Source organism: Panthera onca, chromosome B4 (assembly GCF_046562875.1).
Source record: "Panthera onca isolate mPanOnc1 chromosome B4, mPanOnc1 haplotype 2, whole genome shotgun sequence".
Classification (NCBI taxonomy): domain Eukaryota; kingdom Metazoa; phylum Chordata; class Mammalia; order Carnivora; family Felidae; genus Panthera; species Panthera onca.
In genome coordinates this window covers 25,734,269-25,761,518 of record NC_138345.1, presented here as the reverse complement: position 1 = coordinate 25,761,518, position 27,250 = coordinate 25,734,269, and the positions used below count along the sequence as shown (strand labels likewise).

General features: G+C 40.9%; 1 protein-coding gene across 2 annotated transcripts in view; it reads left to right on the top strand.

The window, feature by feature from the left end:
* Positions 1 to 27,250, top strand: part of MPP7 (MAGUK p55 scaffold protein 7) — a 210,770-nt gene that overhangs the window by 10,809 nt on the left and 172,711 nt on the right. Inside the window, exon 2 of one of the 2 annotated variants that reach the window (XM_078450316.2) lies at positions 22,274 to 22,386. In XM_078450316.2, coding sequence (XP_078306442.1) covers positions 22,274 to 22,386 — 113 coding nt within the window. Of the gene's footprint in view, positions 1 to 22,273; positions 22,393 to 27,250 lie in introns of both variants that reach the window. The other variant, XM_078450315.2, reaches the window with a different exon arrangement.

Genomic DNA, 27,250 nt, shown 5'->3' with positions numbered 1-27,250 from the left:
TGGCATGTACCAGAACTTCATTCCCTTTCATGGCTGAATAATGTTCCATTGTGTGTATATACTACACGTAGTTTTTGCATTTATCTGTCGATGGACACTTGGATGCTCCCAAGCTCCCAAGCATGCTCCCAAGAGCTGGTGGCTCTTGTGAATAGCGCTGCAACGTACATTGTTGTACAAGTATCTGTTTTGAGTCCCTGATCTCAGTTCTTTTGGGTATATTCCTAAGAGCTGAATTTCCCGCATATGGAATAATTCCGCATTTAGCTTTGCGAGGAAGCACCAAAATGTTTCCCGCAGGGTCCGCACCATTTTACAGCCCTTCCAGCAACGTACGAGGGTTCCAAATTGTCCATATCCTCATGACTACTTGTTTCATTCTATTATTTTTGATCGCAACCATTCTAGTAGGTATGAAGTGGTACCTCATTGTGGTTTTGACTTGTATTTCCCTGATGACTAATGATGTTGAGCATCTTTTCATATGCTCATTGACCATCTCTGTATCTTATTTGGCAAAATGTCTATTCAAGTCCTTTACCAATTTTTTTTATTAGATTGCCTTTTTGTTGAGTTTTGGAGTTCTTTATTTCGGATATTAAACCCTTACCACATTTTCAACTTTGCAAATATTTTTTCCCATTGCGTAGATTATCTTTTCACTTGCCGTATCATATCCTTTTTACAAAAGTTCTAATTTTGATGAAGGTCAGTTATCAGTTTTTTCTCGTGTTGCTCACGCTCTTGGTGGCATATCTAAAAATCTATTGCCAAGTCCAAATTTATGAGGAATTACCCCTTGATTTAAAATTTGAGTTAATTTTTATATACGGTGCGAGATAGGGGTCTAGGTTAATTCTTTTGCATGCAGAAATCCAGTTTTCCTAGTATTATCTATTTTGTTTTCATCTCTATTTAAAAAAATTTTTTTAAATGTTTATTTTTGAGAGAGAGACAGAATGCAAGAGGGGGAGGGCAGAGAGAGAGAGAGAGAGGGAGACACAGAATCTGAAGCAGGGTACAGGCTCTGAGCTGCCCTCACAGAGCCCGATGTGTAGCTAGAACCCATGAGCTGTGAGATCATGACCTGAGCCAAAGTCAGGTGCTCAAACGACTATGCCACCCAGGTGCCCCTTTTCATCTCTATGTCCTTGGTTTAAAAATTACTGGAGAATTGGGGCGCCTGGGTGGCGCAGTCGGTTAAGCCTCCGACTTCAGCCAGGTCACGATCTCGCGGTCCGTGAGTTCGAGCCCCGCGTCAGGCTCTGGGCCGATGGCTCGGAGCCTGGAGCCTGTTTCCGATTCTGTGTCTCCCTCTCTCTCTGCCCCTCCCCCGTTCATGCTCTGTCTCTCTCTGTCCCAAAAATAAATAAAAAACGTTGAAAAAAAAAAAAAAATTACTGGAGAACTTTGATGGCCTCATGACACTGAATTTCTTAATGCACAAAGCACTGGGGATAGGGGAAGTTGGCTCTCAGATTAAATAAAATCCAATTCTTATTGTGCTTTGTATTCTCTGTTTTGGTGGCTTAGTTTTTGGTTGTCTTTATGAAATAAAGGCATTTTTAGTTCCACTTCCAGCATAGATAGATTCACTATCCGTTAAGGTTGGAATCCTGTTAACTTTCTTTATTGATGCTATTATTCTGAGATCCATCTTCTCTAGTAATAGAGAGCAGGAAAAGGCCAATTGAAATTAATCCACATTAAATAAGAGTATGAAAAGAGCAAGGAAATGGTAGGGAAGTCATCAGAACTTTATCTAGAAAAAGGAAATACAAATTGTGGCCACATTTTAAATATAATCAAGAACAATGCAGGTTATAATTGTAACTGTGCTAATTCTTAGCATGAATGAAGACTGCATCCTGCTGAATTTTCCGTTATTTGCATAAAATTGCTGACAACATTTTGTAATAACACTTTGACTTTCCAGTGGATAATAACTAAAATATCTGAAGTCTTTAGTTTCTCAGTAGTTGTTTATTGTTTGTTTTTAAAATTTAGTATTCAGATGTGTTCCCTTTTGAAATGAAATGTATTATTGGGTTTGTTATATTTTCCTTGGTTGTTGACTAGCAGGCCTCTTTCAGAGAGGCTCGGTCACCACCATCATTGCTCACCACTGAGCAGCTCTTTGACATTACGTTTTGTCAGCCTTGTAAAATCCTGTATTTTTAAAAAAAATATCTATTCTTTATTTTTGAGAGAGAGAGAGAGAGAGATAGGCAGAGAGAGAGGGAGACAGAGAATCCCAAGCAGGCCCCATGTTGTCAGCACAGAGCCCGATGTGGGGCTTGAGCTCAACGAACAGTGAGATCATGACCTGAGCCAGAATCAAGAGTTGGGTGCTTAACCGACTGAGCTGCCCAGGTGCCCCAAATCCTGTATTTTTGCAGTGATCTTTATGGCATCCAAGATGAAAACCAATGACATTAGCGTAGTGGGCACGTGTTAAGTGGGAAGAAATGTTTAAATGAGGGTTGGCATTTACACTGTCAGATTACTGGTGAATATCATGTTTATTTTCGTTTGTAACCTTATACCCTTTGGGACTTAGATCATAAATATGCAGAAGATTACAACTTCTCTGTTTGTATTACTGTTCTCAATGGCTAGCCTTCTATGAGCTAGTTTTAAATCTTTGGCCTATTTCAGTTAATTGAGTACATGACTAAATATACTTGTGTAGTGTAAATTTTCGAAGCACAGTGGTGATAGGCAAATGCCATGAAAGCTGATTAGAAAAACTCTGACAAGCGTAACCTCTGTAGCACCGGCGCAACCTTATGAAACAGTCATGCAAAAGTCGTAATCCTGTTGCAGGTGTGAACCTAGGTGAACAAAATCTTAATTTTCACCCCCCTTGATAGTGCTAAGTTGCCAGTAGAAACTGTCACGTAGCCCATGACAGACTACTGGACCCTGTAATGCTCAGCAGCCTGGACCTTAAGAATTAATGTGTTCTCTTGCATTGGTTCCCATGAGGCTTGGAGCCCACTTAGCAATTTGGAAAATTTCCCTCCTTGTTCTCCCTGCTGGTTCTTGATCAGGAGATCGTGCCACATTGACATTTAAATTAAAGGGACTATCTCTTGGTGGTCTTCTTATGAAATAAGAGTAGTTACATCTGGAGGCAATTTTTGTAGCCCCCTTTTCCGTTTATGCTTGTGTGTATATGGTGCTCGCTAAAATTAGCCAAATTGCTAGGTTTTGTATTCTAAATATTCTTCATTGTCCCAAAAGACCATTCATCTTTTTTTTTTTTTTTTTAGAAAAAAATCTTAACACAGTCTTGGGGTTTTAGTCAGTTTAAGGGTTTGACAGTTTGAGTGACCCATATATAGTAAGGACTGTCTTACTAGCTTTCAGATACTTGTGCTGCAGAATTGTTCAATGTGAAGTATTCTTTTATCAAAAATAAAATAACACACACAAAAAACTGGGGTAGGCAGGCTGAAGACTGGACAGAGACCAAGGTCCAGGTCGAGTCAAAAAGATGATTCAGAGGACCCTGACCCCCCCCCCCCCCCCACAAAAAAAAAATCTTGTAAGACGTTATCTTTAAGCATTTTCAAAAAGTGAAAACCAGCACTGGAGGAAAATGCAGTTCTCATGCATTCCTAGTCTAAAACTGGGACTTATAACTGTGTATTCAGGTCAAAATTCAAATTTGACTTTGAGAATTCAAATGAATCTTCTTAGACTTACACCTTCTGAGAGTCCATCAGTATAAGTGAGAAGCTGTCTCTTTAAAGAATAGAGGCTAATTTTCTCAGGATCCCGAGAAACTTAACAGAAGTCTATGGGGGAGGGGAAGAAAAAAAAAAAAGAGGTTGGAGAGGGAGAGAGCCAAAGCATAAGAGACTCTTAAAAACTGAGAACAAACTGAGGGTTGATGGGAGGTGGGAGGGAGGGGAGGATGGGTGATGGGCATTGAGGAGGGCATCTGTTGGGACGAGCAATGGGTGTTGTATGGAAACCAAATTGACAATACATTTCATATTAAAAAAAAAATAGATGCTAATTTTAAATGTTTATTTTTGAGAGAGAAAACAAATGGGGAAGGGGCAGAGAGAGGGGGACACAGGATCCAAAGCGGGCTGTGGGCTGACAGCATCGGGCCTGATGTCTCACGAACTGAGACAGTGATCTGAGCCGAAGTTGGATGTTCAACTGACCAAGCCACTCAGGTCCCCTGCAAAGGCACCTTTTTAAAAAAGCCCTAAAAATGCCAGGGCACCTTGGTGGCTCAGTCAGCTAAGCATCCGACTCTTGATTTCGGCTCAGGTCATGATCTCACAGCTTGTGGGTTCGAGTCCCATATCAGGCTTTGCACTGACAGCACAGAGCCTGCTTGGGATTCTGTCCCCGCCCCGGCCTTCTCCGCAGCTTGCTCTCTCTCTCTCTCTCAAAATACATAAATAAACTTTAAAAAAAAGCCCTAAAAATGGCAAAATTCTCAAAACAAATGGAAAGATAGAAGCATGTGCTTTAAATTAAAATCTGACAGAATGCATGTTAGAATCAAAGTTTTTGGAGACTAATGTATGGGCTATTAACACATTACACATCTGAGTGTATGGCTAGCCTTTCCCCTGTGTTCCCATGACTTCCAGAGCTATCCTGTTTTTTGAATTAAGAAAGTTTTCATGCTAGGCGAGTACTTGGTTCTCATGGGAAGGCTTCTTTATGAATTTGTTCATTATTTATTCAAGCGTTTACTGAGCACGCATGTGCCGGCAGCATGGAGGATATGCATCCATCTCACTGCCTACAGAACTGAGTACAAGTGTCTCAGCAACCAGGCTGACTATGGTCGGTATCTTTTTTTGTTTTTAATTTGTTTTTAATGTTTATTTTTGAGAGACAGAGAACTGGGGAAGGGGCAGAGAGAGGGAGAAACAGAATCTGAAGCAGGCTCCAGGCTCTGAGCCCTCCGCACAGAGCCTGATGTGGGGCTCGAACTCATGAACCTTTTGATCATGACCAGAGCCGAAGTCAGATGCTTAACCGACTGAGCCACCCAGGCGCCCCTGTGGTCAGTATCTTAAGAGAGGGGGAGGCGAAGTGAGATCGAAGTTCAGAGTCGGAAGAGATTGAGTGCCAGTTTTTGGGGGTAGGTGAAATGAAGGGCACCTGAGCTGGGAATTAAGAGATGAGTAGGATTTGGACGTAAAATTCTTTTATGTGGCAGAAAATTGGAAATTTCTCCTAAAGGAATAATTTTCCTTAGGAAAAGAATTACAGCTTTTGAGTTCCATGGAAATGAACTTTCACCTATTCCAGTCACTTTTGAAATGTGAGCATTAATAACAATTCAGATACTGTCAATTCTTGATCAATTTCTGTCCTTTACATATGAGGTGCCTTCTTTCTTCCTCAAAATACTCGTCCCTCTCCTGACCAAAAGTAGTAAAAGGTGAGGAGGAATAACCATTTTATTCGTTCTCTCTGTCCCTATCTTTTCCTTAGTCACCAGTGAAATTCACTTGATACTTATTATGCGCTTACTGTATACCATACACTCTTCCAGGAACTAGAACACAAAAATGAACGAGTACATATGACGATTTTTCTGAGAAAAAGCTTTTACTGGGATGGAGACGGCTAATTAAGCAACAGAACAAAAACTCTTGATGTACAGTAAGAGAAGCAGGACACCACAGAAGTCGATAACCTGTCTTCTGGTATAAGGCAGTCTGGATTCAAATCTGGGTTCCACTGAACACTTAATCACCCCAGTTTTTGATAGAAATATATTCTGAGCTTAACTGAAAAAAAAAAAAACTTTTCTCTTTGGTAATATCAACTTTATTTAATTGGTTTATATTACTTTTGGAATTTGTCACTCAGAAATGACTTTTTTCTCTTTTAGAAGAGAAGTTGAGGGATACGTGGTAAGTGGTTACAGTAAAAATGGAGAGAGATCAAACTAAGAAGATGGTTCCATGACATTAAGATGTAATGAAATAGTTCTTCTATACGGCCATTGAAATTGATACAATTAAAACATATATATGTAATTAGTCAAACCTCACATTAAACATTAAACTTCTCTGATGTAGTGCATTTGAACCTCCTAATTTTTTAAAGTTTATTTATTTTGAGAGAGAGAGAGAGAACCTGTGTGCATGTGCTGGGGAGGGGCAGAGAGAGATGGAGAGAATCTCAAGCATGCTCTGTGCTGTCAATGCAGAGCCCCACTTAGGGCTCGAACACACAAACCATGAGAACATGACCCGAGCCAAAATCAAGAGTCGGATGCTTAACTGACTGAGCGACCCAGGAGCCCTGAACCTTCTAAATTTTTCAGTACTGTTCAGGAAACTCAAGTGAACATGTGTTAAGGTATAGGACAGAGTACCTAAAGTCTGTATATTTTGCTTTGCTGTTTCTTGAGAAGTGAGGATTGTGGGATAAATTGCCCTTGTAAATATTATGTAAGGATTTTTATAATAGCAGATGTCTCTTAGACTGAATTTTTGTAATGCAATTTGCACGTTCAAAGATGATTAGGGATTGGCTTCGTTATGTACGGATCCTAATGGATTTGATGGCATTTTTTTTTTCCTGATTAGTAATACAGGGATTCAGCACTCTTAGCAGAATCATCTCTCACTACTTTAATGATTTGCAGTGATACCTTTGTCTTCTACTCAATTCTTTATGTATACCAGCTCTCTTTCCAGATATTCCGTTATGTTTCAGCAGACTTAGCTGGCCAGTCATAACACTGATGGTTATGATTTCTGTTAGAAAGGAAATTTCAAGCTGTTTAAAGAAGACATGTGTGGGTTGAAGGCCGGGAAGCACTTAGGTTCGTGGTCAGCAGTTGCGAACCACCAGTTTATGACTTTTTGCTTACAAGTAAAATAGAGTTACTGCTTAGGTTGTTCCATTTGTTATTAAAATTCATGCATGGGCATACCATAGTTTAGGAACTCTTGAGCCTACCATCTCTTTTCCCCACGAAGTAAGAGTTTTTACACATTTTCGATAACATGAAGTTTCTTAGGAGTGCAGCTGTTGTATTTTTGCGTAACAGATGGTCCTTGGGGGAAGATCAGGAAGGCTCTTTCAGGAGAATACCTGAAAAGAAAGCCATGGCAAATAATTTTGAACACTCCCAGGAGCTTTTCTTTGACTCAGTTGCTTATTAATTCACCTCACACGCCTCTGAGAGGAAATGATAATGGCAGCTACTATGTAGCTACTGGGGGCCTCCACGTGCTAGGTGCTTTTTAATGTATCCGTGGCATTACACAACGTGGAGGCACAAGTTAGGTGCTAAGAACTCATTCCTTATCTCTGTTGACTCTTGTAGTAGTCCAGTGAGAAATACCTGTTGGTCTTTCCACAGCGCCATTCTCTACCGCTAATAGGCCGGCTTCTATTTACATGATTTCTCTTGCTGCTTTCTTCCTAATTAACGTTCGCGTACCCATTGGGCTGTCCATTACTTACCGTTAATGCACTGAATGTAGGATGATGAGAGTTAAGATTTAGGTAGCTGCTCTGCCATGAAAGCCAAGATGCAGATAACCTCTTTATTTGGCTTGGCCTAACTACATGTTAGTTTAATTTTAAGTATATTGGAATAAATGAAGATAAATCCTATCATGCTATTGACTACAATAAAACAAATACAGTACTTTACCTGTAATAGCCGACTAACTATTCCAGACTAGGGGGCCCTATAACTGGTTAAATGTAGTGTAAATGTAACTCATTCTTCTAAGTTCATAAGAGTTTTAGAAGTAATTTTCATTTTGCTACGGCTTTCTCTCCTGGATGAGTCTTCTAAGAATCAAGGTACAGTTGACCCTTGAACACTGGTGGGGGTGGAGTGAGGCATCAGTCCTTCCCCAACACTCCCCCCTCCCCCACACAGTTCAAAATACATGTGTAACTTTTGACTTTCTAAAAACTACTAATAGCCAGCTGTTGAGCAGGAGCCTTACTGGTCACGTAAACAGTCGATTAGCACGTGTTTTGTATGTTACATGTATTCTATGCTGTATTCTTACAATAAAATATGCTAGAGAAAAGATGTTGAGAAGATCAGAAGAGAAAAGATACTTAGGGGAGCGTGCTGTAAAAAAATGCACGAATAAGTGGACCTGTGCCCTTCAAACCGGTCACCCGTGTGTCATACTCACTCTGATAGGGGAGGACACGCTGCGTAGTCCACGGACTGCTAACACAGAGCTAATTACAATTTGGAATCTATTTAAAGCTTGGTGCCAGCTTTTAAAAACGGGAGCTCTGTACAGGTGTATGGATGGCCTCGCCCGCTACTACCTTGCCCTGACTTTACAGACTTCTAGGTGATTGCATAAAATGTTATTAACAAACTGCAACATTATAATGACTGAGATTGTTTGCATATATAAAACAGAGCTTGCCAAATGTTTTAATAAGTTACTTGTAGTGGAGGGAGAGTGTAAGAAAGAGAACGGTTCTGTCGGGGTTGTATTAGAGTATTTTATACTTTAGCATAGGTAGTCTTGGAAATAAAACCTATTTTAAATGAGAAAAATCGAGGCCTGTTATGAATGGCACTGAATAGTGCTGATTACTTTACCTTTGACAAAGTGGAAAATTTAAAGCTTGGTGTATCCCATTTTATTAATATAATAAAATTTTATAGTGTTGCTCTGGGCGTCGATATATGTCCTTTAGTGTTTATTAGTCCTTGGTTGTAGTTAAATGTCTTGGTCCTATGCCTGGCCATACTGTGCAGAATACAGGTATCAAAACTAGGAAAAATAACAAATAAATACATGTTTTTCTCTCTCTCAAGTCTTTTTCTGTAGGATTTCTAAATATTTGGGTTACTTATACGGTCTAATATGATTGAACACAGAGAACATCTTTTTTATCATTTAACATAGGTTTATAGCTTCCCCAGACTTGTTCTAATAATGAAGCTATGAGGGATATGACAAGAATGGTGATATTAAATTTCTCTAGACTAACAGTAAATTTTTCCATCCTGATGTCAGGAATGCAGAGCATCTGGAATCTGCAAGAAGAGTGAATTGTTCACTGCGGGAACACTTTCATCAAATTCTGAGCCATTTATTCTCTTAGGAACTACTGTCTTGTACAGAATATTATATTTTTACAGAAGCAGTTTTCTGGACCTGGAAAAATTTCTCCACTTTACACTTCGCTATTTTTGTATGCTTTCACCGTTTAGAGATGTTCTTGCTTTGAGAATTAATGTCACATTTTAGTATTAAATTCATTGTCTTTGGTTTACTAGCAATAATTTATATTTGTCCAAATACAGTGGAAAAGCAATAGAAAATAAATTGTCCTCAACAAAGATTTCTTAATAGTTCCTATAGATGGATCTGTGATCCATACTTTGCCAACTTTTTCCTTGAATATTCAGAACAGCTACAATATGTATCTTAGTATCTTTTCCCTTGATTATGGCATAAATGAATTTCTACAGAAGTGCTGTGGAGGTGGAGGAAAGGAATGTGTGACATTCTCTGTTAGTTTTGGTTAACACATTTCCCAGGTTAGGAGTTGAGATTCTAATTAGCCCTGCATCATGCTAGGTATTTAAAGTAAGAAGTACAAGTTGGTATAAATTTTCTATTCTTGTTTTTTTTTTTTGTTTGTTTTTTTGATTCCAGCCTTTTTATTTTTCTTACCAAAAACCTTACCTCTACTTAGTAAATTTTTATTCTGAGTTCGAGTCTTCTGTGTCCTGATATGTATCTGTAGCTATCTATCTATCTATCTATATCTGTCTGTCTATCTATCTATCTATCTATCTATCTATCTATCTATGTGTAATGTGTATCTATATCTTATCCAGTTCCTTGTGTTTGGATATAGTATTGCCGATGCTGGGTTTGACTGTATGGCAGGAGATCTCATTGCCTAAGAGACGGGCCAGATTTTTTGATTTCACCATTTCATTTTTGTGCCTACTAGTTAGTGTCTTCGTGTTCTGTGGATACCTAATATATGTTTATAATTCAGTAGTTTGCTTAAACTGGGATATTCTTCTTTCCCTCAGTTTAGTAGAATTTAGTCAATCCTGTACACATTTGCCTCCCCTCATGTTCTCTCATCAGCTCAAGCTAAACACGGAACTGTGACGTTGGGGACCTTCCTTCCATGCATAGTTTGGTTAGTCAAGTGCACGGGGACGTGCTCTTCTGAGTGTATGAACTGTCTTAGTGTCATGTTGACCTTTTATTTGGCAGATTCATTCCTCTACTGCTAAATATTCTGCCCTGCCCCCAACCACGCCCCTCCCCCCTCCTCACCCCAGCCTTCCCAGCATCTCTTCCTTGTTACCCATCATTGTCTCAGGTGAGCCATCGCCCTGTCTGCAGGCAGACCGGGGGTGGGGGGGAGTCTCCTCACTGATCTGAAGTGAATAGTCCAAAGTGGCAAGGATGATTTGTCTGCTCTTCACTTCGGGAAGGCCCTCCAGTCACTTTAAACTACATTAAGCATTGTTATTTTCATTTAGGCTTCAAGTCTCCATAAGCAGATGTGAATCCTCAGTATAAGTCAGTAAAATCATAGTTCACATCCTTTATCCGCCTAATTCTCCTCAGGTTTTCTGAACCACAAACACTTGGTTAAGCTGGAGGCTTTTTATTCTTTGCTTCGCCCTTGGATTGGTTTTGATGTAGTCCAGATGGCGTGTCTGTACTTGGTAGCTTTCTTGATGAGAAGATACTTCTCTATCGTTTGCCAAATGTGACAACTCTGCTAATTTTCCTCTTTCACAAAGCATTGTGACTTTATTCTTGTCTGTATAGGAAATAAATAGGTTTCCTGGCTCCTTTTTTATCCATTACTTCTTATTCCCGTCTTCCATCCATCTTAAAGATTCAGAAAGTAATTTTTATAATAAAGGTGAATTTTGTGAAGTGGGTCTGTACCAAATGGTAAGCCTTTATGTGACTTTTTGGTGTAAGTTTCTGACTGATGCAGTTTGTCGTCTGAGAATTCGTATTTTTGTGTGAGGGACCTCCTTGTGAATTTTCAAATCTCAGAATCTTTTGTCTTCCTCTATAACTGTATCACTTTGAAATGGAAGATAAAAGTTTGTCAATGATTTTCAATCCCTCAAATTGTAAATAGAAAGCAAGCAAGAGTTCTTGACATTTTTCTCATGAATATGTTAATTGTATCAAGAGCTCTTGTAAAAACTGCAGGGAGACCGGATGTTAAAAGGTTTAAAAGCAAGATCTGTTTTTAAAAAACAACCGATCAACCTCTTGAGATGAATTACGCCGCTGGCTGGTTTGCCACCATCTCTGGATGTAGCCAGAGTTCCCCAAGGTTTAGTTCTGCCAAAACGACGAGGGGATGACAGTACTTACAAGGACAAATTGATCTTGTAGCTGATGAACCATCTTATAATGTCACTTCAAAAGTTGGGGGGCCAGAGATCCAGAATGATTAAATCATCTGAGTGGAGGTTTGTTGTCAGCTCTGAGTAACTCTGTTTCCATAAGGCAATGCCAGCATGGTATAACTGATCACCCCCACTGTGTTTCTTTATTACGTCCAATGCTGGCAGCCTGGAGGGGAGTGAGAAGCCTGTGCAATCATCTCAGTGAAGGGATTAATATTATTTTTCTGTTGCCACTTGAAGCATTTTGCAAGATTAGTGCACGAGTATTTCAGCATGTTTCGTGTTCATGACAAATGATTTCTTCCTGGGAGCCTCACTCAGGATAAAGGTTACATAAGACAATATTGTCAGAAGTCTGTCAATGAATATGTAATATTGATATCATCATAATTACAGCGACTGAGGTTTTTTTTACAAGTGTTTGTCAAATAGGTTTATCTTGAACATCAGATGATATGAGATACCTTGAACTTAAGCTGCTTGAGAACAGAGAGCATTTTGTTATGTTCCTTTACTATGGAAATGTTCTAGACTGACTCAGGTCAAGGACGTGTGATCACTTCTTTTCCTTTCTTTCTAGTTCACTCTTTACCCAAAACATGGGGCTCTTTGACTGTTTTTTGTTTTTTTGTTTTTTGTTTTTTGTTTTTTTGCCAATTGTGGAAAGCCTTTCTCCCCTTAATGTATTCCAGCAGGATAAACTTAAATTTTGTAATCTGTCTCTTTAATGCTTGGGCATATTCCTGTGTTTTAGCATTTGATTTGGAATTTATTTTATTTTATTAAAATTTTTTTTTGTTTTACTTATTTTTAAAAGAGGGAGAGAGAGAATGGGCGGAGGGGCAGAGAGAGGAAGGAGACACAGACTCCAAAGCAGGCTCCAGGCTCTGAGCTGTCAGCACAGAGCTCAATGCAGGGCTCCAACCCATGAATTGTGAGATCATGACCTGAGCCGAAGTTGGACGCTCAACTGACTGAGCCACCCAGGCGCCCTCGGAATTTATTTTTATTTTAAAAATGCTCACATAGATTGTATAGCTAAGTGAGGTGTCATTCTAAGCTTTATGAAAAAGCCATTCAATCCTCATTACAATGCTGTAAGGTTAGCACTGCTGTGTCTATGTTGCAGATTAAGACATGGCTGCACAGAGCTGTTAATTACCAGTTGCGCGGTTGGCATTAGTAGTGACGTCATTTGGCTCCAGAGTCTAAGCATCCTACCACAGCGCCTTTGTAAGCGTGGTTCTTTTCTACGAGATTTTTCTTCTGTCCTCATTAATGTCTGTGCTTCCCTCAATGCAGCCCACTTGTCTCCACTGGGGAAGCTTCCCCTGAGGTCATTCACATCCCTCGGTTACACTTTCACGGCGCCACCATCACTCCCTTGTTAAAGCGCCTTTCCCAGTTACATTTTTACCTTTATTTTCCCTGTAGTTTCCTACACTACACCCAGGGGACGAATTTGCTTGCTCTTTTCCTTCCCGTCACCTTGTAGCCCCTGTCCTTACCAGTGCCTGGCACGCAGTGAGCGCCTGGTATTTGTAGACTGAGGTCAGAAAGGAGCAGGTGGCATTTTGAAACGCACAGGGTCTCCGGACTTTGCCCGCTTCCTACACACGCTCCTCGAAATATCGTCAAGTGTGTTATGTTAAACCTTTCATGAAACTTTGAGCTAAGTATGTTACCATGCTTGTTCTGTCTTTCAGATCATCTCCGGGGTCCTGAAGGAGGGGAATAAGGCAGCAGTAGCTGTCAGCAGGAAGTTAATTATTGAGTGAACTGGTGCAGGATTGCGTGCATGCAGTTCTGCTTCCTGGGGATAGCAAGTAGCAGTCCTCTGTGGCTGGAACGGAATTTCGGGGGAAATTGTGAGCCCTATGGCTGGAGAGAGGGTTCTATCAGATCATTACCCAGAAGCGAAAATTTTAAAATGATAAAAGTAATATCAATTTTGTAAAAACTCAAGCAGTGCAGAAATGTATACAACAAAAATGAGAGTGATTGTTTCCTGTTCTGGTTTTTCTGTGTAGATTAGATGCTGAGAGCCCCTGGAGACTGGTCCTGAGGATGGCCCTCTGGGCTATCTAAAAGTATAATGAGCGAGTGAATAAATGAGTGCATCACTGGATCAAAGGGAATGCAAACTTTAAATTTTCATATTGTCAATAATGTGTACCAATTTATGACTTCCCTGCTTTATTCATTTTCCCATTCTCCCAGATGTCTCTTTAGCCTTTTTTTTTTTTTTTTTTTTTTCAGAAGCAAGCACTTTCTTCCCTATCCTCACTCTCAGCAGGTGACCATGTTTCATGGTTTACTGAATACGGCAGCGATCATAAGGGAATTGCCACATGTTCCCTGTACCACATTTCCAGAGTATTCTGCCTTCCTCCTTGGGACTGTAGGTGAACCAGCCGTACTTGTATCTAATGCCATCCCTCCGCTTGTACACCAGACCCCAATCCTGCCCATCTGCTGTGGCAGATCCTGCCGTCTCTTACATTGTAAAATTTCTTTGTCGTGGATCGGTGCCATTACCACACAAATATGCCGGGCTTTTTTCTTTTCCATCTTAAAAACATCTTCACTCCCCATTCCCTTACAAATACCAGTTCTGTTTGGTAAGAGGTTGTAAGGCTGATCTAGATTTACAGTTGTCATTTGCAACATGTCTCTGTTTTTAGTCCCCTTCATCCAGGCTTCTTCATTCTTCATGATGCCAGAATTCATAAGCTGCATGTTGCCAAATCCAGTGGTTGATCCTCAGTCCTTATTCTGCCTTATTCAATCACCTTCTTGGTGCAAATAATTTTTAGCAGTTTCTCTGCAGACCTCTCTCTTTTTTTGCTGTTGGGTGAAAATTTTGTTTATTATAAAGTCTGGCGTTGTCATTTTTGGTTTTTAAGTTCTTTGTGTGCTGAGAAAAGCATTTAACTCCAACATGACAAAAATGTTCTATGAAATCTTCCTCTAGTTTTTATTTGATATATTTGATCCCTCTGTAATTGGGGTGTCAGGCCCTTAACTTTTATAGATAGCTCTTGAAGGTTTTTGAGTAGGAGATTTAAATATTGGGCTTATTATCGAGACATAGGCAGAGTTGAGACTAAGTCCTGAATATGCCCCTTTCTAGGCTAAATGCATTTCCTCCTGTAAAATGAAGGTAGTAATGGAACCTACTTATGAAGAGCATTAGGTGAGGTAACGTGCAAACCATGTGGCCACCTTAGCTCTGTAAGTATTAGGTATGATCACTACTAGGAATTGCATCTGGTAGTAATTATTACTATTATTTTAGGAAGCTTTATTCGTTGGTGATGGGAAGGATAGATTAAGGAGGGGAGAGAAAATAGAAATAGGCATAATTTTTAATAACTAGTTTGTTTAGGCACGGTGAAACTGTAGAGGCTTCGACTATGATGGCGGGAACCTTTCTTTACAGTTAAAATGACTATTCAAATCCACTGATTTGGGTAATTTTATGAAGTAATGAAATCTTAATCCCAGATGAGGACTCCTCATAATTATCTTTTGATTAGTGTGTGTGTGTGTGTGTGTATGTGCGCGCACGCGTATTTTTTATTTAGAGAGCACGCGCGAGTGGGGAAGAGGGCAGAGAGAGGGAGAGAGAATCCCAAGCAGGCTCCATGCTTAGTGTAGACGCTATGCAGGGCTCGATCCCACAATCCTGGGATCATGACCTGGGCTGAAATCAAAAGTCAAATGCTCACCCGATGGAGCCAGCCAGATGCTCCTCTTCTGATTAATGTATCATAACTTTGGATGAATTGTTTACTCAAAGCGGTTACATTTCCTTACTGTTTAGGTCAGTGTTGTCTACGTTCCCAGACCTTGATCCAATCGCCTGCCTGTTATGTGATGTATATTTTACTATGAAGATAATAAGATTATTAGAGAATTAGGACTTGAGCTTTACAACACTACTTCTATATATAAAAAAAAAAAAATCGCAAGACAACCTGAAGTTGCTAAAGCATCGAAATATTTCAGTCTGTACGTAAAATGCTACCACTGCCCCTCTGTCACTCGTGTTGCTCAGGGCTCAAAAAGCCTCGAGAACATACTCTGACCAGACGGTGTTGGTGAGGGGGAGTAAGCTTTTAGGTTTTTATCTTTAAGGAAGATGACGTATGTTCATCCTTCAGCGTAGTAAAGCTACAGAGAAGCCAGCTGTAGCACATCTAACTTCAAGTGAGTTAGTGAAGTTAAATCAAGATCATGGTCTTTGTATGCAGTGGCTTAATGAACTTGGCTTGCAGAGTGGCAGTTTAGTCTGTATTCAGAACATTCCCGTTAGTATATTATTTTTCATGATTTCAGACAGCCAGCATCTGCCATCTAGCATTGGGGAAGGGGGGAGTAGGCTTCAGTGACCAAACTAAAAATCTGAAAATATCTTTGCCTCTCTCTGCAGGTAGCTCCTCTTGCCATAAACGCCTTCCTTAGCTCCTTAGATCTTGCTCTCTTTGTGCTTTGTATTGTTTTCCCAGATTTAGTTTTGTTTTTTTTTTTTTTTAATTGTTAGAAAATGGCACTCTGTCTCTGCCCTCTGCCCTCTTTTATAAACACTAGGCCTTTTTGAGGACATTGAAGTTAAGAGACTGCTCTCTGGATAGGCATGAGTGTTCTTCATTTGTCACCTTTGAACTTAGAACTTTGACTGAATTGACATCCTCTAACTGAGCTGTTGGGTCGAGGCTTAGCCTACTGCTAAAATCTAAAATAGGCAATACTGTTTCCCTTTGAAAATCCTTATTTGTAAAATCTTTACCTTTACTAACCACTCATTAAATACTTTTCATGTGTTCCCACCACCAAACAACAGAAAGTCGCAGAAGAATAAAAGGAGGGGCACCTGGGTGGCTCAGGCGGTTGAGCGTCCGACTTCGGCTCAGGTCATGATCTCGTGGTCCATGAGTTCAAGCCCCATGTCGGGTTCTGTGCTGACAGCTCAGAGCCTGGAGCCTGCTTCAGAATCCGTGACTCCCTCTCTCTCTGCCCATTCCCCCACTCATGCTCTGTCTCTCTCAAAAAATAAGCGTTAAAAAAAAAATTTAAAAAAAAATTTTCATGTATCCCCACTGCCAAACAACAGAAAGTCACAGAAGAATAAAGGCAGAAAGACAGCATTCTTCTTTCTGCAAAGAGGAGAGAACTGCCCCACCCTTGATGCGTGCACACACGCACTTGCATCTACACGTGGAAGACTGGGCAAGGTATCGTTGTATTGCCTCTCAGCCCTAAATCCATACTTCGGTGCCTGCCCTGTGAAAGTTAAGTCGGGCCCTTTAAGTATCCTTCCTTACGGCTGGCATCAGGGAGGGCACGAGTGGCACACTGCAGGAGGAAGAGGTGTCTCTTCCTTGCTCTGGTGTTTTTCACGTCTTCCTGTTCCTCCCATGGGACTGGCAGCAGCCCACGTGGGCAGCATCCAACGGTGCTTACCCCCTTTGGTTCTGGTGGCACCCTGGTGGACGGCTTCCTCTTGAGTCTCAGCGACACCCCTTCAGAGGAGTTCCTGGTGGGTCACTCGGGCACCCAGAGGTCACCTTACGGGTCTTGACCAGCTAGCCCCAAGGGGGCATTGTCTGTTTGCCAGGCCTTTCCCCAGTTGTCTGCCCACCTGCAGGGATTATTTCGGCTTTCCGGTCCTGGCTGTGGTTTCCTGTCACCCAGGCTCCACCCACCTATACTGTGGCGAAGCATTTCCTGCTTGACGGTCCCAGCCGTGGTTTTCTGTCCACCTGCACACCTGCAGGGGTGTTTGCTGCTGGTCCAGTGCCAGTGGATGAGCTCGGACCCAGGGAGACCCAGCCACCGGGTGGGTGATAGTCCCACCACCTCCAGCCAGCTCTGAATCCTCGTCTTGGGGAAAGCGCTCCTCTTTCAGTGCTGTTTCCTCCTGGGTCTTCTCCTTCATCCCCAGGTATTCTTGAGATTTTGCTTTACCACTTTATACGTCATCCTCTGTTACATATTTATATTAGACTTTCCCCATTCAAATGACCGCACGGCTCTCGTCTCCAGATTGGACCATGACTGAGGCAAACGTACAGGGCAGAAATGTGAGTTTGAGTACTTGCTAGTGTTTTCTTCAGAATTTTGGTGCATTTAAAAATCTACACCTTTGCATGGTTATTGCTGACTTTCAGCTTGGCCATTATCCGCCCTGGCAACGCACCCTTCCGGGCCCAATTTTCTTCCTTCAGACCGTAGCTCACATCCTGCCAGCTCTAGCATAGCCTTCTGTGACCTTTATCGATCGTTCTCTCCTTTAAATCACTGTGATTATTGTACATATTAATCACATGACCCTTGTCATATTTTAGTTTTTCCGTTGTTGCCTTTTGTCTCAGTATATAAAATACCTTAATACAAAAATACTGCTTTTTTTCCCCCCTTCTGGAATATTTTTGTGAGATAGTTTATTCACATGCATCTTTGACATTGTCTTGTACCATATATACCCAAATATAAGGTAGGGTTTTTTTCCCCCCACTATTAAAATTCTCTCTCAGAAAAGAGAGAGCTGCCTTACATTCAAGCCCTGACAAAGTTTCTTTTACTGACTTACACAAAAAATGTGTTGATTGGAGAAGCCACAATTATTCTCATATAACCTAAATTCCCATTTTTTTGGAGTCATTGAGACATCACTTGACAGAATTGTTGTTCTTGATTTAAAGAGACAGGATAGTTTCAAGGTTTAATTTTTTTTTTTTTTTTTTTTTTTTTTTTTTTTTTTTTTTTTTTTTGAGAGAGAGGGAGACAGAGTGTGAGCGGGGGAGGGGCAGAGAGCGGAGGAAACAGAATCCAAAGCAGGCTGCAGGCTATGAGCTGTCAGCACAGAGCCCGACACAGGGCTCGAACTCACGAGTTGTGAGACCATGACGTAAGCTGAAGTCGGATGCTTAACCGACAAAGTCACCCAGGTGCCCTGAGACAAGGTAGTTTAAACGAGGCTTCGTTATTATTTCTTGGAGAGGGGTTAAAAACCTCACACCTGCAAATGTTAAAGATACTTAGAGAATAGGTTAATGGTTTTGTTGTGAAGATCAAAAACCTAAAACTACAGGACAGGTGGAAAAGCAACAGCTTTACCCGGATCCTTAGCGATGACATCTCCCACACGTTCAAAAAAGTGTTGTGTCTCAAGTAACTAGAAGCGAAAATGATCTTCTTCAACTCCACAAGTGGCACTGATGATGAGGAAGTCATTGTGAAGGAATTAAACAAAATGGTTGTATGAAATATGCAAGCGGGGCAAAACCCAAATATCTAAATTACCATATTTGTACTTAATAGGTAATTCAAAATGTGTGTTCCTAATCAAATTATAATTTAAATATTTTAAGCAGGGCATGGGCATCTTATCAACATCCCTGACAAGTAATGCGGTGTTTGAATATTGCATCAGCAGCTTGAACGTCTGTTTATTTTAGAAGAAAATACGTTTTGAATCTTGGACAAATAGAGGAGATCATTATATTTAGGGTTGCCTTTTGTTGGAGAGTAGACAACAGGTATTGTTTGTTATCGAAGCTGTAAGATCTCTGGGGTAAAGGTGGTGGCATAGTCTGGACCTACCTGTCCTCAGGAACCAATATAGTGCTCCGAATGTGAGAATTCATAAATACTGATTCTTAGGAACATGGACCTTAAAGATGTAACTCGGGTGGTGGTCTTTGCTGAAGCCTTCCCTGATGTCTCCTTGCTCCTTGCCTCACCACGCAGTCTAACCCCTCTCTGTACTTTATAACAGATCTGTGTGTGCCTGTCCTTTCCACTGTACAGTCCTGAGGACGGGGATCGTGTCTGATTTATCTTAGACCTTTAGAGCCACGAACAGTGCTTGGTTCATAGGTACCATAAAGGTGGCCTGGAATGAAGCCCTCGTGGGCTGGAATGACTACACGGGAGGTAGTCCCTGCCTTTGCCCAGGGACCATGTACATTTAGGTAAGGTTGTTCAAGATATCTCTTGTTATTTGAACTCTCATTACTTGCTCTCTGAATCTCAAGGACCAAAAACATTTGGATTTCATAGTGTTCTTCGCTATTGGAACTCGAGGAGCTAAAATATAAAAAAGCACGCGTGAGAGCACAGACCTGGTTTTCGCCATGGACGGCAGTGGTTTCTGGGGCCCCTGTGATGCCTATGAGAGGAAACGATTGTCCGTGTTACCTGCGTTGAGGCCACTTGCCCCACCTTCCTAGCTCTTCTCACCCTCTTTCATTTCTGGCAGGCACTGTCTTGTCTCTCTTGGCTTTGGTCCATGGGTACCAGTTGTGGGAGCTGAAGAGTAGGGACTACTGTCATCTCTAGAGACCCAACTAGGTGGCGTATAAATTAGGATTGCATGAAGCTAGGAAAACCCAGAAAACTCAGGTTTATGAGCTACTGCTAACAGAGAAATTATTTTAATTTAAACAGAATATGGTTTATTCCCACAAAAAGGTAAGCAGTACTGGGTAAAGCTAACACTTTCCATATGTAAAAGACTGGGGTGGTTTTATTTCTGAGTCTGGCATTGTGTCCAGGGAAACGTATACCTACATTTTCTGTTGTTTTGACTTTGAACCATTGCAATGGTGCGTGCATGTGTGTGTATTTAAATCAAATGCCTATTCTGCACCAGCCACAGGGCTCAGTGCTGCCATGTGCACGGTTCCCTTCAACTCTTATAACAGTTGTATTTATGATAATATCTTCTTTTGTCTCAACTTCATTTTGAGGTAATTGTGTATGCACGTGTTGTAAGAAATAATACAGATCCTACGTACCCTTGACCTTGCTTCCTCCAGGGGTAACATCTTGCATAACTATAGTAATCACAGTGGGCAAGTTGTCACTGATAGAATCCATTAACCTTCAGACTTCACCTGTATCACATGCACTTATTTGTGTACGTGTGCATGTTTGTGTGTTTTTGTTTTTTTCTGTTTATTACATGTGCAGATGACTGTCTCTTTTTCGACATGTGAGGGAAACAAGGCTTAGGTAAGTTATGTGAAATAATGAAGTATAGACCTGGGGTTTGAATCTAGGTCTGTTTGACCCAGAGTTTTGCTTTTTCCGTAATAGTAATGACAACTAACAGTAATAATCAATAACAACAATGGCCGAAACTCACTGAGTTACATACGGAACAGGTTGAGTATTCACCACGTGCCAGAGACTGTTCTAATATATTACCTCATTTAACCTCCCCCAACAACTGTACCTCATAAATTATATTCCATTTCAATTAGTACCATTAGTTAACCGTATTACCAAGGAGTAAGGAACTAGTTTTACTGCCTCTGAAATCAATAATAAAATAGTGAAATTCTACCTTCTCTTTACATAATTTTAAATTCGAACCTCTGACTTTAACCACTGATCTTGGCGATTGTCATTATTTTGTGGGTATGTATGTATCTGTGTAAAGTGAGACCTATATTTTACACTGAATTAGGTTGAGACACCTTAAAAATGTTTCTCCTAAATTATGAATAGGAGCTAGTTCAGGCAAGATGCCAGGTTTTTAAGGGAATAAACATAAACCATCAAGAATACTTAAGAATGTAGTTGGGGTAAGTTTGTTTTTTTGTTTTTTGTTTTTGTTTTTTTCCTGGGGTATCCTAGATCTTTTTGGCCACATACAGCTCCAGGAATGTTTGAGTTTAATCTCTCAAGTTACAGATCTGACATTCCAAGTGAAAACTCATACATTTGGTTGTGAATTATCATTGATTATCAGAATACTATAATGCTCTTGGAAGATAATAGGTATACTAATCAGCAGTCCATAGTTGACGATTCTTTGCTAGTTAAATATCTTGTAAAGCTGTCCCTCTGATGAACAACAGCACTTATTCAGAGCAGGAATAACAACAGTCCCGTGTGTTGTAGATCCCAGGAGGTCTTGGTGTTTTTGTAGACAGCAGACAGAAATAAAAGGAAGTTTGTCCTTTTTACCTCATGTAATCCCACTGGAAAGTGAAGCATGTGCTATGAGTTGATACTGACTTCTGCCAGGTCACCTCCCTGAAGAGTCCTGGGCAGGCACTGTCGCAACATTTCTTGGACAGGCGTCTGACGGCCCCTGAAGGAGATGGATGGTTTATGTAGTACGCTACTGTGGAACACTGTGCTACTGTCTACCCCAAGGAAGCTTCTAGTGAGCAGTGCCTCCAGTGACCTCCGTCTTTGACCTTAACTCTTTCAGGGGGTATCCCATATGCTCAGATTAGAGTCAGATTTCAACTAAGTTCTGTGTAGCTTGTCGTCGTTGTTTTAAATGGGCAACGACATCAAAGCAACACCAAGTGTGGTTTAATCCGTCTCACTTTTTAGAACTTGATTTTGGAAGTTAGATAATGCAAATGTTTTTGAAGCTATATGTTATTAGGAACTATTTGGAAACCGCAAAACCTTTTTAATGGACCACTCTATCAATTTTCTGCTCTTCTAAGGAAGTTTTTCCTATTCATGACTCATTTCACTCTTTGGCTAACATTGAGGGAAATGTAATAACGATTAAGCAAAGGAATGTATGCGTTTTCTTCTTCTTCTTCTTTTTTTTTTTCTTGAACGTTTGTAGACATTTTCTGTCCCGGGTTATGTAAACTTAGATGGCTGTAGAATGTTGACAATTCAAAGGTAAAAACTCGCCTGTTGATACACACTTGCGTGGAATTTAAAAATCCAAAAGATTCGTTGGCTCCTTTGGAGAAGTGTTTTGCTTGATGGCCCAGAATACAGATCCAGTAAAAACGACATGTTCCAGCTGTCATATACACACACCTTAAAGCGAAATTAATGAGATCACTCTAAGATTACGCTTTGTGTTTTATTTTCGTTTTATAGGTCTGTATGAGCTGTTGGCTGCCTTGCCAGCCCAGCTGCAGCCACATGTGGATAGCCAGGAAGACCTGACCTTCCTCTGGGACATGTTTGGTGAAAAAAGCCTGCATTCACTGGTAAAGGTAAACCATGCTGATGTCAGATTCTCTTTGCGGAAAAACATATGGAAAAATATGTTGAGCGCCATCTAGTAAACCAGAGATCAGATTGTTGCTGTCTGAAAACAAAACAGCCTTGTTCCATTTCCCTGACGGGCGTGGAAGTTGTTAAAGATCCCACCAAAAATATATAGATGATTTCACTTAATGGTGGTGATCTAGCTGTGCATGCTAATGCAGCAAACGTGTGCTTGCCCTGTTTAGAAAAAGAATATGAAATAGTAGCAGGAAGGTTTAGACTCTTTATGGGCGACAGTCATGAGCTGGAGTTTAACTCGAATAAATAAGTGTTCACAGCAAAAATTAGAAGGAATATATTTTCTGAGGTTAAGGATGGCAGTGGTTCAGTAGCCACATTAATTTAAAATAATTTCCTTTAACAAAGTCAACTGAAATTCGAGCAAGCTGTTTCTTTTTTGGTGCAACGCCATTGAAATGGTATTTTGTGTATAAATATCCTGATGCTAAATGCGAGTAAAAACAGTTTCTGGAGACGGTTTTGGTGAAGCATCAGGCCATGGAAATTGATCAGCCACCAGAAATGAGATCTTGCCACACAGCAACCCTGGGAGTGATCAGAGCTCTTAAAATAGTAAAATGAGAACAAGAAGCTTACTGGAAAATATGCCACTTTTGCTTCTGGAAATATGAATTGCATTTTCTTTCATTTAACTCAAGCTGAAAAAAATTGTGAGTCCTGCTTGAGTCTGTAGGAGATGGACCCCTCTGATGCCTTAGCTCCAGCTGGACCGACACTGAATTCAGCTAAATTTGTTATGGTTGCCGGTCGTGATAGAAGGCTCTTGCTGATGCACAGTGTTTGAAAATGAACCACTTCTGAAGTGCTGTTGCTTCACAGGATAGAATAATTCTTAGTACATTTTGTCTAATCTGCTGAAATTCGCGCGCCTCAAGAGGTGGCAATTCTCAGGAAATGAAAATGTTGAGAAGTGGCGTCTTCTTAGCAATACGTTTAAAGACTAGCGTGCTTTGTTCATTTAGTTTTCATATAATCGCCAAGGTATCTTTATCTTTGTGTTCTGAAAAATTTGGGGGAGTTCAGTTGCTCTGTTGGGGTGTGTCAGAAGTGGCCTCGAGATTATAATTGAATGACATTTATGATTTCCAGAGGCAATCATGAAAATATTCCTGTGTGTAATGTTTGGAAGTTAGATACCTATGGATTTGTTCAAATTGATTTGATCTAGATGGAATAAGACGGATTTCAAATGACTTCATCACCCCCCTTAATCATTAAATAAACCTGCCCAAAATGAGGCATGCTTTTGTGATGTGGCTACTGTCTCAGTTTCCTTACCTATCTAAAATGGAAATTGTGGTATCTGTTGACAAGACCGTTTGTGAGTTTCAGATAAAAGAGTGAAGCGCTTAGTTCTCTGAATAGTTACATCGGTTCGGCAAGTATAAGCAGGCATTAAGTATTAACAAAATTAATATCATAGTATGTAAAGGACCAAAAAGTAATGACAGAGATGGGTATGATTTCTATTAAAAGAACACTAATGTTTTAAAAAAAAAATCTTAGTTATTGGGGCGCCTGGGTGGCTCAGTCGGTTAAACATCCAACTCTTGATATCAACTTAGGTCATGATCTCATGGTTTGGGGGTTTGAGCCCCACATCAGACTCTGTGCTGACAGTGTGGAGCCTGCTTGGGATTCTCTGTCTCTCCCCCCCCCCCCCCTTTCTTTGCCCCTCCCCCCCTTTCTCTCTCTCTCTCTCTCTCTCTCAAAATAAATAAATAAACTTAAAAAAAATCTTAGTTACACTAGGTTTTGAGTTTCAGGCATAGATGGTTTTTCAAAGTAAATGCGAATAACAAGTGGTTAGGGAGCATACAGTTATTGATGTCTGATTTTATTAAAAACAGCGAATGGAATTTAATTCCAGGTTGACGTGGCCAGTATTTAAATAGCACAGTAACATGTGTACTATTGCAAATGTCTTTCAGTAATTACTATAAAATGTATTTTTAAAGTGAGGTTTACAGTGCCCCCCCCCCCAATTCCATTCTCTGTTTCTAACTGGTTACCCCCCTTCCCAGCTTCTGTCACATGCACACCTCGAGTGTGTCCTTTGACTGACCCATTCTCTTCATTTTCAAGTATGTAAAGTCTAAAATGCCTCCAGGAGGCAGGCTCATGGGATCACAGTTTAAACACTGGAACAGTCCGCTTAACTGTATTCCAAGTGCCTCTATTGGAGGATAGAAGCCTCCAGCTTTTGTCCATAAATCTTGGTAGAGCAAAAGGAATCGGACAAGATGTGTTTCAGAGTGAATCAAAATGTGCTTTGATGTTAGGCTCTTTTGCCTGAAGTTGTAGCTGCCGGGATGTGATTGAAAGCTAGGTACAGGCAAAACTGGATTTTATTCCAGCACAGAGTTTTCGTAGCGGTCACCCTATGCTTACAAAAAAAAAAAAAAAAAAAAAAGGTTGTTATAACATCGCACGGTTTTAAACGCGAGTAGCTTTCTAGTCTAACGTGAAATATGCTTAAGAGGACGCAGTTTGGCGTTAACAGCCTGTGACAGGTATGGCGTGCCACCTTAGTTAGGGTCACGAGCGGTGCTCTGGCAGGGATACTGTAGTTATGAGCTTGTCACCGGAAAGGAAGTGTTATGATCCTAGAGAGTGTTAGCCGCAGCTATTTTTTAAAAAGAAAAACTCCTAAACTGAGGAGGTGGATAATCAGGACTGTGAGCATGAGATTTTAGAAGTGTCTGAAGAAAGGCGGTCCTGATAGAAGATGTGGGAAATACCCTAGAGAAGCCGTGGCTCTACGACAAGGATAGCAGTGTTCACATGACACAGTGAATGTGGTAGACCACCAGTAAGCAGAGAGCCACGGTTTAGAGAGAGAGAGAGCCGAGGAGAGGCAGAGGGTACGAGAGAATCCCAAGTAGGCTCCATAATCAGCACGGAGTCCGGCGTGGGGCTCAGTCTCACGACCGTGAGATCATGACCCGAGCCGAAATCAAGAGTCAGACGCATAACCGACTGAGCCACCCCTGGACCCTGAGAGCCACATTTTTGACCCATCATGTACAAATAGAACCGTGCAGCATATAGTTTGTGTCCCTATCTCATTTCTAAATTTATCTTCTACCACTGTGGTTTTTTTCTGTTGAGATTTCTTTACATTTTATTTTACTTGTTTGTGATGTATGTGTTTTTGTAATCTGGTTTAAGTTTATTTTTTATTTTATTTTAGAAAGAGAGCACAAGCAGGGGGGTGGGGGTAGAGGGGAAAGAGAGAAAGAGACGCTCAAACAGGCTCCACACTCAGCTTGGAGCCCAACACTGGGGTCGATCCCACAACCCTGGGCTCATGACCTGAGCTGAAATCCAGAGTCCGGTGCTCAACCAACTGAGCCACCCATGCGTCCCTAAGTTTAGTTTAGAACAAGATACGGCATAAAGACTTGCTTAAATGTTTATTTTAAACAAGGTTGTTACTTCTGTTTCCTCAAGAAATTTTTGTTTGTATTTCACAATTGTGTTCGGTTTCCAGGAAAAGAATATCACAGTTTTTGTTAAATAGTTGCGGATGTTTTCGTTACCCTTTTAAATAGTTGCATATACATGTACGAGCAGGAGAAAAAAAGGTAGCAGCTTTTTTTGGGATTCCAAATTGTTTCAACAAAACACATGTTGATTATTTTTAAGAAAGTTTTTTGGTTTTGTTTTTTGAGTGAGAGCGAGAGCAAGGGAGGGGGCAGAGGGAGAGAGGGAGAGAGAATTTTAATCAGTCTCCACACTGTCAGTGCAGAGTCTAACACGGGGTTCCATCTCACAACCATGACATCATGACCTGAGCTGAAATCAAGTCAGATGCTCAACCGACCGATCCACCGAGGCGCCCCAAGAAAGTTTTTTAACGTGGCTTAATTACAGTATTTCTGTGATTTCGGTCTTAAAGAGTAATGGTATAACACTCAACCACACCCTTGCAACATTTAGTTACATAATTTTAACTTTTGATGTTTTCATCATCCTGTCTTTGTTGAGTTCTTACTCTTGCCACACTCTGTATGGGCCAATAGGGCTACCATTTTCTGTTGGACAGTCCCTAGCTTGCAGTCTCCAGTGTCCCAGAGGGGTTATAGACAAGGGGATGGGCAGTTACAGTGTTCTGTGGTTAAGTCACGTGAGAGAGAGTGAGCAAGCAGGGGAGGGGCTGAAAGACAGGGAGATAGAACCCCAAGCAGGCTCTGCGCTGTCAGCAAAGAGCCCGATGTGGGGCTCGAACTCACGGAGCTGTGAGATCTTGACCTGAGCCAAAATCAAGAGTCAGATGCTTAACCAACTGAGGCACCCAGGCATCCCATTTTATGTGTAGAGCTTTTTTTGGTGCCTAACTCAACACTGGATCCAGAGGCTCATGGAGCATTTGATATTTCAAGGTGAAACTTGAATGTTGACTAGGCATTGCTCAAGTAAGAATTTATGGGGGGTTGGCAGGGTTAGGCAGAAGGAATAATCTACACAAACACCTGCAGGCAAGATGGAGCCTTGTGCCTTTAGGATGGAGACTGACAGGTTCTCTGGGCTGGTACATGGAGTAAGGAAAGGTGTGGGGAGCAATGCAAAGTGTGGCGAGGAAGGTAAGCCAAGACCCATTCTTGAATGACTTTGACTTTATCCCAACGCAGTAGGACCCAGTGCATAGAGAGGTTTAAATCAGGGGAATGAAGCTATCATTTTTTTTTTTTTTTAAGAAGTAAATTAGTGTGCTATGGAGATGGGAAGGGATGTGAGAGAGGGGAGGTGATTTTAGTGTGGAGAAAGGGAGGCTGATAT